General features: G+C 46.6%; 1 protein-coding gene across 12 annotated transcripts in view; it reads left to right on the forward strand.

Annotated features, from left to right (window-relative positions):
* Nucleotides 1-14,634, forward strand: part of CTNND2 (catenin delta 2) — a 3,222,299-nt gene that overhangs the window by 2,738,623 nt on the left and 469,042 nt on the right. For all 12 annotated transcript variants that reach the window (XM_085606754.1, XM_085606755.1, XM_085606763.1 and 9 more), the window contains one exon: nt 2,613-2,823. In XM_085606754.1, the coding sequence (XP_085462880.1) occupies nt 2,613-2,823 (211 nt within the window). The remainder of the gene's footprint in view (nt 1-2,612; nt 2,824-14,634) is intronic.

Raw genomic sequence — 14,634 nt, forward strand, 5'->3', positions numbered from 1 at the left:
ATTGTTTCTTGTGCAATCACACACAGTTGTTAACCCTTTGAAAGAGTGCCACTGGACTATTGCTCTGTAGATTATGTATACCCAGGTCCCGGCGGGCTTATTGGGTTGGTCTTTGTGATCAAAATATATCATTTGAAATGCCAGTGATGAAAACCACATGATAGCTGCAGCCCTGGATCTGCATCCTCTTAAACTCTTTCCCACTTAATGCTTCAGCACCTTGGAGCCAGTTGTGTGATGCCCTTAGGTCCTCTTCAAGCGGTGGCTCAGTCATCATCTGAGGATAGGTTGTCAATTCTCAGGCACCTTTTACTGTTTGGAGTTCAAACGTTCTGGTATCTATCAATTTCACGCCACCTCACCTGAATTAGACTTTGGCTGAAAAGAGATCCTCTTGTCTTGACCCAAGGGATCTGGTTTAAACAGATTTTTGCATTTGAAAACGTAAATCCTCTCCTTCACACAACTCTATATTGAGACCCTTTCTAGTCAACCTCATTTGGGTTCCTTTCCCCCTGTATTTGAATGTTTCTGTTTTTGGAGATTTTCTCACTTGCCATTTCCTAACATTAGACAATTTTTCCTATTGTTGCTCATGAAGATTTTTATGTTTCCTTCATTTTAAAGAGCTGACCACACTTCTTTATTTCTGTTACGTTTTTCATAAACCATGTTTCTTCTTTTTCTACATAAGCCTGACTTGGACCTTTAGGTTATTTAGTTCCTTAACTGTAGCGGTTGTATGGTTGTTCTGTTTTACCATAACATTTCACACCTTTTCTCTAAGGAATAGTCTTTAGCTCTGGGCTAACTACCACATTTGAGTCAGGAACCTTTATGAAGCCTGATCATCCCTGTTCAGTGCAGTACCATCAGTAATGGATTTCCAGGCATACGCTACATGCCGCTACATGCCTTGTCACCCTAAAACGTCTAATCCAATGGTTAACCTTGCATTTGCACTTTTCTGTAACTAGTGGTCTTTTTCCCTAAGTTGAAATCACAATACTTTTCCTCATGGAGAAACCCCATGCTCTAGTCGCCCATTAAAATAGTGGTATTCCTACCATCTCACTTTTAATATTTTTAATTTTGCTTTCAAGGTGGAACATGCAGAGGAGCACCTTTACGAATAAACACAAACCTGCAACTCTTTGAATAGTTATAGGAATTAGCCAGGCTTCCCACTGTAATATCTCTTTCCTCTTTTCCCTCCCCCAATTCAGTCTTATTCAGAAGTCCATCAAACCGATATTTTCTGCATAAATAAGTGAACTTTCAATTAAAATAAGAAACAGCCAATCCTCATTTTATGAGTAAGGTTTTGAATTTAACGAAGGTAAATTGGTTTCTTTGCACAGTTAACTTTCAAGTAGTTATGTAATAGGTCTGATGAATGAGGGCCATATTGTGTAATCCTTGTTTTGGGTTACTGGATTTGGTACAAGCTAAACTATATTATATATTAATTTATCTTTCAAACTTGATTCTTTTGTCATGGTATAGTTTCATCATGATTCCTCTACAACCACTAACTAAACATGATAAACTGTGCTATCAATTGCCATCTACCCTTTTTCACATGCAAGGCAACCATGCTATACCACTGACATTTGTGACATTGTACGCATTGTCTGTCAGAATCTATGCTCCCATTAGGCTGCCCATTGCCACCTTGTACACGTATCTTACATTGGACTGTGTGATCAAGAAACCAGTAGGTGCTTCCAATTTGCCCAGCGATAGATTACACTGAGCTAGAGATAGATTACATTGAAAACTAAGGTAGTGACATTGCACCGAAAGCCATTTTACATGATCCAATGTGTGGTTGTTGAAATGCTACTGCACTTGTTCTGCTTTTGCTTATTTTTCTTTTGTATCATCAACATCTGCTTTTACTCTCCATGCACGGATCATTGGCTCTCTGCTGGAAGTAGCATGACCAGGCTTTGACTAATGAAGAGGACCTGGCCTTCCACATCACACAGTGTGATTACAGAGACAAAGTGTGAGGAGTTCATGAGGTAGAATGGCTCGGTGACCTCATCCTCTATCCATTGCCACCCAGGTTGTTTCACACTCCTTCTCAATCATATAAATCTACAGTCAGAGGACGCCCCTGTTGGTACTTTACAGCACTGTAGAGCTCTCCTACATGTATTGCTTACATTGCATTTCCACATTATTGGCGACGAGCCCGCAAGACTTCTTTCATTTCTGTTGTATGTAAAAACTAAGCCCTCAGTGGATCTCTTTAATGTTTGTAGCACGGTGTCTATCATTATTGTGATCAAAAAGCTTAGAGTTAAGGACTGGGTTGAATTTAGGTGTGAAATCGAGGTATATCGATTGGATAATTGTTCCAGAGGATATGCTGGCATATTAAGGATACATGATGAGACCTGAACAGCATGTTATGTCCCAAATAAAGTGCACGGCCTAGTAAAAAACGTATTTTTGGAGTCATTGTCTGTATAATATGAAGCATAACATGTTACTTGCACACTAATCGTGGTCTTTATTTTTCCTACCTTCCCCTGTCACCACATTTCATTTCCCATTCACATCCATTACCCTCCCTCCCCATACCTTGTGTTTAATTACTAAAGGCAAGTACGCTATGCGTGACTTGGTCCACCGTCTTCCTGGGGGCAACAACAGTAACAACTCTGCAAGCAAGGCCATGTCCGATGACACAGTCACTGCCGTATGCTGTACCCTCCACGAAGTAATAACTAAAAATATGGAGAACGCCAAAGCCTTACGTGATGCAGGCGGTATTGAGAAGCTGGTTGGCATTTCAAAGAGCAAAGGAGACAAGTATGTAATTAAAATGGAATTAAAGCAAATGTAATATATTTTAATTCGCAGAGATGTTAATGAGGGACTGCAGATGTGGCAAGAAAGAGTGCATATTACAATATTCCACGCTGTGTTCATGCTAATCTGGTTCAGTGGAGGTGGAAAAAGAAACTACTGTCAAGTACAGTCCCGCAGCCTGTTGGAAAATAGAGCAGTAGAAGAATCGCCTCCTTCATTTTGCAATTTATGTATGAATGTGAAAGTCTTCATGCCCTATGTTGCGACTGAAAATGTAGTGTCTCTAACACTGCATGGAATATCGACTCTAATGAGCCAGAAACCCATTTGTCATGGGTCACTACTGTCAGAAAAAGTGGAATTTATGATTGGAATTCCCAAATCCAAATTCACCGAATCAGGATTTGCTTATTTTTTCTGAACATACAGCGTTTCTTTTTAAAACCAAATGCTGGTGGTTTTAAGCTACACAAATTGTGAATAGTGACAATAAAACCGAGTGCTTTTCAAGGTGCCTTAAGGAAAAAGAGCAGAGTGAATTTAAAGTGCATTGGCGTCTAAGAATAGTGACCATGCATGGGAAAGTATAAACAGAATAGGAGAATGGTATGGGGGGGAAGAGGTGTCCAATAATAATTTGTTTAGTGACCCTGGAAGCCAGAGGTGAAATATTGAGGTTTTCAAAGACAACACATGAAGGATCGCCTGAAGAAAGATAGAGTCAGGGAAAGAGAGAGAGAGAGATTTTCAAGTTTTACCAGAGAATGCTTTGGCTCTAGTTTGAGTTTGTTATTTATTAAAGCATCTGGTGCACATTTACAAGACAGTTTAGAAGCAGGAGAAACAGGTTCGGTAAGCTTGAGGACAGTTAACAGTGGACGAATTTCAACTGACCAGTTGAGGTGGAAGGAAAACCGCGGATTTGATATTTTCAGTGACTGAGTGCCCACACAACCTTGTCAGGAGGACCAGAGAGAGATAAATCAATTTTTAACCCAAGGGTATTCTCTAGCTCACCTTTTGGTAGCAAGGCTGAGAACAAATGCCACTCTTAAGAGATACATGAGGGGCGAGTGAGTTACCAATACCTCAAACAAATACACTACACCTAAACACTAGAAATATGGAAAGCACAAACTGAAAGATAAAAAACAAGTTCTATTTCCCTTAAATAGGAAACACTTGAAACAACTGTGTATATGGAAGTTCATGGGAAAGGTACAATTCTCTGTAAAATGACTGCCAGGGTAGTATAGAGTTTGGTACAGTGGGAGGACCACCATAAATTGATGGTGACCCTACCCTCCAAACTCCCAGTTCGTCTATTTTGTTTAGAGATGGGGACCTGCTGGGTTTCCAATGACGCAGTCTTGCTGTGTGTCACAGTCATTGGTGTTTTTGTTTTTGAAGAATAAGCTTCCAGTTTGGAAGTTAACTCTTGAAAAACAAAGGTTGCTGAGGAGGGTTATAAATATGGCGCCACTCAGCAAAGCTTCACTTCCTTCAGTGGAGCTGCTGCAGTGGTTGCTCCTCTGAAGGCAGAAGGAAGCCTGCTTGGTGGGGAGCTTTTAAGTACTGAAGGTGGGCTTTCATAAGGGAGGTAGGGGAGATGGTCTGTGTTGAACAGGCGACTTGACAGACTGTCTGCTGTACTGCAGATGGCCCCCTAAGCCTGCTTGTTAGCCTGTGAGTATAACCAAGGACCTAAGTGATCATGATACACAAGTGCACATGTTCAGAAAGATGTATACACTAGGGCCATTCAGATTTTACTTGTGGGTTTAGTATTGGCGATGGATTAAAGATCAGTCCTGTGGGACAGTCAAAGGATATGTCCAAAGAGAATTCACAGCACTGGGTATTCTGAGTTGTAGCCCTCAGTGAATAGAAGAGACATGACACCAAAAACTGAAACCAACAGCACAGGTTGGAAGACAACGCTTTTTAATGGCTGATACAGCATCACCAGATGCTATTTGGGCCTTTTATAAATCACTTCTCTCTTTACTGGTTATCTGGAGCTTTTCACTGTCCTAGAGGATAATGCCAAAGTAGTAAAAGAACTGCTTATGTTCACCTGAGTGGTAACATCAGTACTTACAAGGTTGTTTTCTGGAGCGCTTTAGGACTGGATTTAACACTCACTCTATTTGAGTACAGCTTCTAAGGGATCTCAATAAGCTGCGCAACAGCTAAAACGCCTTTAAGTGAGGACTGCAGTGCTGCCTTCTACAAGTGGAGAGTTCCACTGTCTCCGTAATATCACAGTTACTAAATAGACCCTGCCAGGCTTGACGTACAGTGACTCTAGAATAGAAAGTTGAAGGCCCTCACCTCACTGGTCACTGCACTGGCCCTGGAGGTCAAGCTGGAAGATTGGCATCTCAAGGCTGGGAGCAGTTTTTAGTAAGGAAGGGCTCTTGCAGAAATCGGGCTAAACGTTCTTGTCTTTCTCCAGCAAAGGAAGAGGAATTATATTCTCTTTTTTTAAAGCTTTTAGAAAGTGAGTGGGTTCCGAAAGGCATTTTAAGGGACCAAGCAAGAATCCTGCGTAGGGTACGTCTAACATCCAGAGGTGAAATAGTTTTGGTTTTTAAAGACAAGCAAAGGAAGGATAGTCTGGAGAAAGGTTAAACTCAGGTCCGGTAACTCTCAAGTGCCACTTCCTCGCCTGAGAGGACAGGAGCCTCTCTCGCTTATTATTTCTGTGCCCAATTCACGAAGCTGTGCTTAAAAAAGACTAAAAAATGTCTACAATAGTGTTCCTTCTACATTTGGAGTAGATTGCAAACATTTGGTGGAAAACTCACATGAGTAGGCTGAACTCACATGTTCATTTACACTTAACACTTTCTTGCTTTTTACTCAACAGGGAAAACATTTTTTTTAAAGAAAAACGTCTTGTTGTACAGAAAGAATATGGATATTTGGGGTTCCTTTCCATCTCCTTTACACATTAACTTCAATATTTTTTCAGATATGTAATTCGGGTGGATAGAACCTTTTGAAATGTTTGTTAATACCCACAAAGTTACAGCACTCTCAATGGTTAAATATTTTTTTTTTTTTTTTTTTTTTTTTTTTTTGGAAAACCTTTATTTCGAAATTCAGGACACAGCTATTCAGCCGACAGCCCGAAGGTTCGGCAGCATTGCAAGTTAGATACAGTAATGCGTCCCGGATACAGTACGAAGAGTAATGCAAAGGTCCAATTTTAAATAAACACAGAAAAAACACACAACAAACCCCAGCAAGGCAGAACATTGAAATACCATGGCGAAAGCCCCCAGGGGAGGCAGGACCCCACTCATCTACTAAGTATAAGACTGTGTGCGGAGGAAGAAGGGGAACAGCAGAGGCCCAGAACGGGTACCAAAACCAAACTGTGCTGGAAGGTAGGTCAGGGGGAAAGCTGTTCCTCGGGAGGTTCCAGATCCGGGGCAAGACATATTCCCCCCCTGTATAGGTTCCACCGCCCCCAGATGGCATGCCACTTCCGGGGGCGACCTCTAGAGCAGTAGACCGTCTTCTCCCTAAACATGCTCCAATCCATGTTCTCCTTCCACGCGGTCAGTGTAGGGGGACCCGAGGAGCCCCATAATCGCGCGATATCCCTTTTAGCTACCATGTTACCCAGAGTCACCCATTGGGTCTGTGCCTCATCGAGATCAGTGGGCCCCCAAACGTTCAGGAGGCAACACCGCGCCTCCGGCTGTACCCCAATGCCCGTCACCTCCCCCATAACTGCATGGACTCTCCTCCAGAACTCCACAATGACACCACATTCCCAAATGATGTGCAGGAAAGTACCCACCATACCACATCCCCTTCTGCACAGGCCATCCTCCGAGAATCCCATGTGGACCAGCCTTGGCCCCGTAACATACACCCGGTGCAGTATTTTAAGCTGCACCAGCCTCAGACGCGACGGGATCGCCACCTCCTTAGGCGAAGAAACCGCTGACTGCCAGTCCTCATTATCCAACTCGAGGCCATCCCTGGTCCACTGTTCTCTCAGCCCCAATAGCAAGTCTGCCCGGACGTTTATCAGCTTCTTATATATGAGCGAAATCGTGCTCTCGGGCATATGACCATCAAGGACTCGGTCCTCAAGGGGAGAGGACTCCGGCACCTTCTCACCCTCCACTAGGACTGATCGGAGGGCGTGACGCAGCTGGATATACCTAAAGTACTCTGAAGGCCCTAGCTCAAACTCAGTCTGCAACTCCTCGAAAGACTTCACCCTCCCCTTATGCAGCACATCCCCCACCCTGGATATACCTATCATATCCCACTTATCAAAGCCCTTCGTATGCCAGAGTCTTCCCAACCTTTCCGATTCAAACAATGGGGTAGCGAGGGTTAGCCTGTCCTTCCAGCCCAGCGAGTCGGTCGCCATCTTCCATACGCGCACCGCCACACCTGTGGGCCCCGTGAGGGACGAGTCTAGGGACCGCGAATACAACGCCCTATAGTAGTTGCCGCCGCGCAGCAGCCACCTATCCATGGCATACCCAGGGCTGAGGACAGGGCCGTAAAACCCATGGTTGATCGCGCTCAACTGCGTGGCCCAGTAGTACCGTCGGATGTCTGGGAGCGCAATGCCCCCATCGTACCATGGGAGCGTCAACTTTGAAATAGCTATTCGCGGCCGCCCATCCCACAGCAACGTCCTTTGGAGGCCTTCGACCTCCCGAAAGTACTTAGCCGGTACCCAGTCCAAGGTGTTCTGGAGGGCGTAGAGGAAGCGGGGAAGAGACATCATTTTGAACAGGGCCGCACGCCCAACAAGGGAGAGCGACAGCCTCCGCCAACCTTCCACATCTCGCCTCAAGCGTGCCAAGGGGGGGAGCAGGTTCCTCTCATAGCGCACAATAGGATCCATGGATATAAAAATCCCCAAATACACAAAACCTTGCTGGGCAACCTGTATCGAACATGTTCTAGGGATCGGTGGGACCTCGCCACTAAGAACGTACAAGTACGATTTGCCCCAATTAATCACAAGCCCCGAGTTCCTACCGAACGATGCGAGTACGTCACAGACCACTATAAGTGACTTCTTTGGTGAGGCAAGATACAGCAGGATATCGTCGGCATAAAGCGAAATACGGTCCTCGTGATCAGGCGACCACCGAAGGCCCCGTATATCCGGGTGCCAACGTATCCACGCAGCCAACGGTTCAAGGGCGAGGGCGAACAACAGAGGCGACAGGGGGCAGCCCTGCCGAGTACCCCTTCCAAGCTGAAACGGAGCAGATGCCCGACCATTCACCACAACATTCGCTAGTGGCCCCTCGTAAAGCAACCGGACCCAACTCACAAACCCGCGACCGAAACCAAACTTGGCCAGCACGGCCCATAAATATGCCCACTCCACCGTGTCAAAGGCCATCGTGGCATCGAGAGATGCCACAACAGCCGGTTCACGCAGCGTGCCCGCCCTGGCGATGACGCCATGAAGACGCCTGAGGTTCAATGCTGTGTTTCGGTGCGGGATAAAGCCAGATTGATCTGGGTGGACCAGATCGCCAAGGACCCTAATCAGACGGGTAGCCAGGAGTTTGGCCAGAATTTTCGGCTCAGCGTTGAGGAGTGAAATGGGCCGATAGGAGGCGCATCTATCTCGGGGTTTACCCTCTTTGTGTATGACCACGATCGACGCCAGCCGCTGATCCAACGGAAGGATCCCATCTCCCCGCGCCTCCAAAAACATGGCGCGCAGGTGAGGGGCGACCCTATCCGGGAACAGTTTGTACAGATCGATCGGCAGTCCGTTCGGTCCAGAGGCCTTACCCGAATTCAACGCGCGAATCGCCCCCGCCACCTCGTCAACCGTGATGTCGCCATCCAAATCGTCCCTATCTATGTCAGAGAGGCAGGGCAACTCTATATCACGGAGGAGATCAGACGAGTCTTCGGGCGGCCTGTCCGACACAGAGGAATAAACCCTATGAAAATACTCCGCGAAACACTCCACAATCCCTTCAGGTTCCACAATCGCCTCTCCCCCCTCTCCAATCAACTCTGGCACCACTCTATTGACCCGTTCCTTCCTGTCCAGCCACGCCAGGAGTTTCCCTGCCTTATCTCCAACATCATACAGACGGCCCTGTTGTTCCCTGCTGAGGGTCTTGGCGGCGTCCGTCACCAGGTCCCTATACTCCGCCTGCTTCAAGCAAAGCTCATGCAATGAGGACTCTGTGACCTCCTCCTCCATATCCCCTTCAAGGGCCGCAATCTCCTCCTCCACTTGCCGCACTTCGCAATCCCTCCGATTCTTGGCAGTCACCACCAGGGAGAGGGCCTCCCCCCGAAGCACGGTCTTAAAAGCTTCCCACAGCGAGATTGCCGAGTCCACGGATCCCAGATTGTCCTTAAAGTAATTATCTACCTTCTTTACCAGGGCGCTGCGCATCTTGGGGTCTCGGAAATACCAAGGGTTAATGGGGGCCACCCTCCCTCCTCCCTCCCGACCGAGATCCAGCCGGATCCACACTGGCGAGTGATCAGAGATACCACGTGCCATGTGCCTCGCCTCGGATATCAACGAGGCATGTGCGGCCAGAGTGAGCAGGTAGTCAATCCTGGAGAGGCTACCATGCGCCCCGGAGTGAAACGTGTATTGACTCTGTGTGGGGTGCCGGAGCCTCCAGCAGTCTATCAGGCCAAACGTGTCTAGGAGGTCTGGAAGCCATTTCTGAGCCCCCCCTGTGTCCCTGGGCGGGCATCTATCCAGCCGTCCGGAACCCACAGCGTTGAAATCCCCTCCCACTACCAGCATGCCCCCCGGGAGAGTCAGCAAAGCCCTGCCCAATTCAGCAAATGTGGCGGCCTGCAGGGCCGGCGGGACATAAACCGAAACCAAAACCAAAGTCCTTCCTTCCCACCGCCCCGCCACCGCCACAAACCTCCCCCTATCGTCAACAATGGTGGAGTCCACCTCAAAAGGCAGCGATGCTCTAACGAGGATGCCCACACCCCTGGACCCAGAAGAGAATCCCGAGTGTGCAATGAATTTATACCCCTTCCTATTCAGGGCATAGCACGTATTGCCTATGAGGTGCGTCTCCTGCAGCAGTACAACGTCTGGCATTGAGCGTTTCAGAAATTGCAAAACAATCCCCCTCTTAATGCGATCCCCCAAACCATTAACATTCCAGCTTATAATACTTAGGCCTCTACCCCCCATCCTCAAACGGAAAGAGGCCCACCCCACACCCGAGGCGCCACCATGGAACAGCCCTGAGGATAATCATCATGCCTTGCAGAAATAAACCCCCCAACAACAAACTCAAACTCCCCATAACTCCCCCCACCCTGCACCCCTGCTGCAGCTTAAAAAGCCCCCCCAACTTGCAGTGTGCCTGTCGCCCTACAAAAACAAAAATCTACAAAAAGTCCCCTAAGGGAGGAAAAGAGCACCCCTCGTCCTCCCGCAACCCTCCACAGTTACTGCACTCTGTTCAAATCTTCAAATATGGTCAAATCAAGTCAGGCCGGCTTTGAGTTATCAGCCCTGTCCATCCCGGCCACTGTCTCCATGCTCAGCTGTGTCGTCCCCGGTCCGTCGCCGGGGCAAAGCGTCCAGCCATTCGTCGGCCATAACAGGAGAGTCAAAAAAGAATGTCCGATCTTCATGCACCACCCGTAGTCTGGCGGGGAACAGCATGGCATACTTTAGGTCCCGCTCCCGAAGCCTTCGCTTCACCCCCAGGAAGCTCTGTCGCTGTCTCTGCACCTGCTGGGTAAAGTCCGGGTAAAAATTCACCGACGCATTCTGGAAGGGGACTGGGCCCGTCACCCTCGAAGCTTGCAGGATAGCGTCCCGATCTCGAAAATGAAAGAGCTGGGCGACAATCGGCCGCGGCGGGGCACCCGCCTTGGGCCGTCCGCCCGGCACCCTATGGGCCCTTTCCACCGCAAAAAACTTTCCAAGGCCCTTAGGCTTCAGATGATTGAGGACCAAATCTTCCACAAGCAGGTCCGCCGAAGCCTCATCCGAGGACTCCGGGACCCCGATTACGCGCACGTTGTTGCGCCTGGACCGGCTCTCGAAGTCCTCCAGCCGGCGGGCGGCGAGGTCACTCTCGGCCCTCAGCTTCCGGACCTCGTTCTGCAGGTCCGCAACCTCATCAGTGAGGCCCGTGGTCTTGTGGTCCAGGTCCTTAACGCGCTCGTTAGTCTTGCCCAGGTCCGAGCGGATCAAGTTGACATCCACCAGGATGGCGTCCACCTTTTGCGCCAGGGCCTCGAATTGCCTCCCCATCGAGGTCTGCATCCCATCAAGCGCGCCCATGACATCCTGCAGGGAGAGCTCCGGGGTCCCAGGCGAGTCCTCCTTCTGGGCATCCGGCGCCTGGCTCGATCCACTCGGCGATGTCTTCAGGAGGGCGTAGCGGTCCATACTGTTGACTTGGGAATACGTTCCCCGCCTGGTGGACTTAGTCTTCAGCCGATCTCCTTCTGCCTTGCCCGACATAATGGACTCCAGGCAGTCCAATGCAGTGAGGACCGTCCCCTCTCAGAGAGAGGTATAAAGAGTGAGCAGGTCCGCCTTGTTCTGTCAAAGTAGCCCACCGAGCGTCCCTGGGGTTATAGAGCCACCCAGAGCACTACAGTGTCCGGGCAGACAAAGGGAACGAAACCGAAAGTGAAAGAGCGAGGGCCTCCGTCCGGCAGTTCACACCTCACCAGGCCGATGTTGATCAACTAGGAGTCGGGCATCCTGCCAACTCTAGCCCCTGGCATCTCCGGGAGTTAGGCCGCAATCTTTCGCCAGTCATAAGTCCGGTTCCCGATGGGCGATCCGACCGCGGGTAGCATCAATCGCCTCCCTGACAACTCAGCAACACGGTGCCATGCATACCATCAGGATTAGAGTCAGGATAGTCGACGGAGGGCGCGAGGGTCTCGGGAGCTCTAAGCTCACGCGGCCATCTTGGTCAAGCGCTAGGCTCCTCCGGTTAAATATTTTTAAAGGCCATCCCTCTGCCCACGCCCCAGGGCCTTCCACTTCTCCCTAAACCAAGGAGAACTCATCCTTAAATTTCCATTTAACAACATTTTTTAATCCGGATTTAGGATTTAGAATTGCAAATGGATTTTCTGCGCACCCCAGTTTACCTTAAATGCACAAAAATATTTGCAAATCGTGCGCCCTCTGTGATCATCACCTCTTTCTTGATCATCCTTTGCCATGTCCTGCCAGTTGAGCAAGATCTCTATGCTATTAATCATCCTTTTCCCACCATCATCATAAATAGTATATTGTGACCAGGAAGTAAGATGCTTTCGACAAGGATGCAGCTGCATTGTATAATGGGTTTGCACTTCAGATTCCTTTGTTACAGGCTGTGGAGCCACAGGCAGAATAATATGTAGACATGTTTAACTTCTTAAAACTATAATTGCGACTGAGGCATTTTCATTCTGATTTCACATTTCCGGGTTTCAGTTCCGAATATATATTGCTTCCAAAATGAAGTCTGTACCCTTCACCATTTGAAAGTTATAATTGGTTGAGAAGACAATCATGATAACTTTACCACTGATCCAATAGATTCCACAGTGTTCAGGCAGACTAAAACCACAAAGAGACAAGGAAAGTAAGAAGAGTCGTTCTTATATCGAGAATGTGCAAAAATGTAATTAGCAAAGTTATTGAAAATTTCCAAAGTCATAAAATTGAGAATTTTTCTGACTATTTTGATGACCGTCAAAATGTTCTACAAAAATACAATTTGTGAGGGGTTTTTTCTGTGATAATCGCTTTTGCAGATACATTTCCTCACAATCTTTGATTTTGGTAGCTTCTTTGCTGCCAAACCTATTTTTTATGAGATAACTCACTTTCCTTCAAAAGCTTTGCCAATATTGTCGAAGGCATGAAGTTGGCACAATATTCTTTTAAATTTCAGAAAGTGAGCAGGAGCAAAGTTGGGCAATTTGGACACAACTGTCCTGGGCGGAAGGATAGAATAAGCACGAGAATGAAGGAATGCAGTTTCGTTGAAGTTAACCATCAACAATACTTACTAACAAGGTTGCTTTCACTGCTCTTCAGGTTACGAAAGGACAAAAACAAATTAAGACCTTACCCAAAATACCTTTGTACGGTTAAATCATAGCAAGAGCTGCTGCTTGGATGATTCTGGCTTGAAAAATAATCTACTAGGATTCTCCAGCACCAGGGTGGAGAGAGTATCTCCTGTTACCTGAAGTGTGATAGTACTCTTGGGGCTGCATCAAAAGCAGACCTCTCATTCATAATATCGTAGGAGTTCGTGGGATGAGATTTGAGACTGAGTAGAAACATCCTTTTTCCTGGGGGTTGGTTATTTCGGGACCATATGTGAATGGATCTTTGTCGTTAGGAGAGGGGTTCTTCAGAAGAGTGAAGATTTCGTTGGAGCTAGGAAGCTGCATATGATCTGTGTTGGGAGTCAATTGCTTTGAGCTCCTAGAGCTACATCAGATGCTATGGGGATGGAGGGGACTGGTTTCATGAAGTTTAGGACTGATATGGAATCATTGTGTCTCAATAGAATTGTTTTAAAACTAGAATGGAATCGCATGGCAGGGGTAGGATATACAGAAGACCTTCATTTATGTCACTGCAACTGTTGTTGATTGTTTCTAAAAAGAATATGCCCGTATTCCAAGACTTGAAGGGGTAAGAAGTTACGGATGTTGGGATTAGATGTATGTACTGTCTTACTACCAAGAGCAGTTGTATGGAGTGCGATTTATTTTAATGGAATTAACAAAATGTACCGATTTTGTTTTGAAAAGATCTCAGCAATCTACTCACACTAAAGGCACGATGGCGTAAAAGCATTTAGTACTGCCCTCTAGTGCCTGCCTAGACATGAACAACTTTGTGTTGTGCTCTTTACGTACCCAAACAAATGTACAGTTTTATTGTTCTATTCTTTTTATTGACGTTATCCTACTTCAATATTTGTATATTTAAATTGTAAATGCATTTGTTTTTAAGATTCAGGACCCTCTGCCCCTTCCAGTATATTTTTACATACAAGAATCTTCCTGCTTATCTCTAGTCACCTTTTCTTTCTTCACCCACTATTATGTGATACCATCTAGAACATATTGTCAGTATTCCACCCTATTTAATCTATTTTTAATTTTTTCCCCTTTTGTGCTAAACAAACTAGAACCCCTACTTTGATCAGCAACAGAAGTAGTATTTTGTGATTCCCTTGCCAAACTATATTACGTCTTCCAACAGAAAAACTCAATGTCAAGGACGCATCAATTGATATTAATGTACTAATTGCTTCAGTTTCAATGTTACCCAAGTAATAATATCACTAGTTACTTTTTGGGTTCCATGTGTCAATATTACCAATAATCAAAATGTTGGCATTGCGGTTATGTTTGGAGCTGTGGAAAATTATCTATCAGAGTTGCACTGCTCTTTTCCTTGGGCGAAAATATCTGTTGGGTGATGTTTGCGTTGCGCTCTCCTGATGCTGCAGTTGTGTTATTGAGAGACAGCTATAGTATGATTTCTTAATTCTTTGTTCTGTCCAATATGTGTCAGCAGGAAAAAAGTATAGTGCCATAGCGCAACTATTGTAAAACCTTCTAAGATACTGGATTGGAGAATTAAAGGAAGCACATATTCCATTAGGGGGTGCCAGATGGATTTCAGAAAGGCCTGGAGATATTTCCAGTTTATGGTATAATAGGCTATAGCAATCATGAGAAGGGAATGGCATGGTGCTTGTTCCGAACAATCATGTTTGTTTTTATTATTCTGATTGTGCACTCGTACGAATCCTCTTG

This window comes from Triturus cristatus, chromosome 5_2, assembly GCF_964204655.1.
Source record: "Triturus cristatus chromosome 5_2, aTriCri1.1, whole genome shotgun sequence".
In the NCBI taxonomy this organism is placed as follows: Eukaryota; Metazoa; Chordata; class Amphibia; order Caudata; family Salamandridae; genus Triturus; species Triturus cristatus.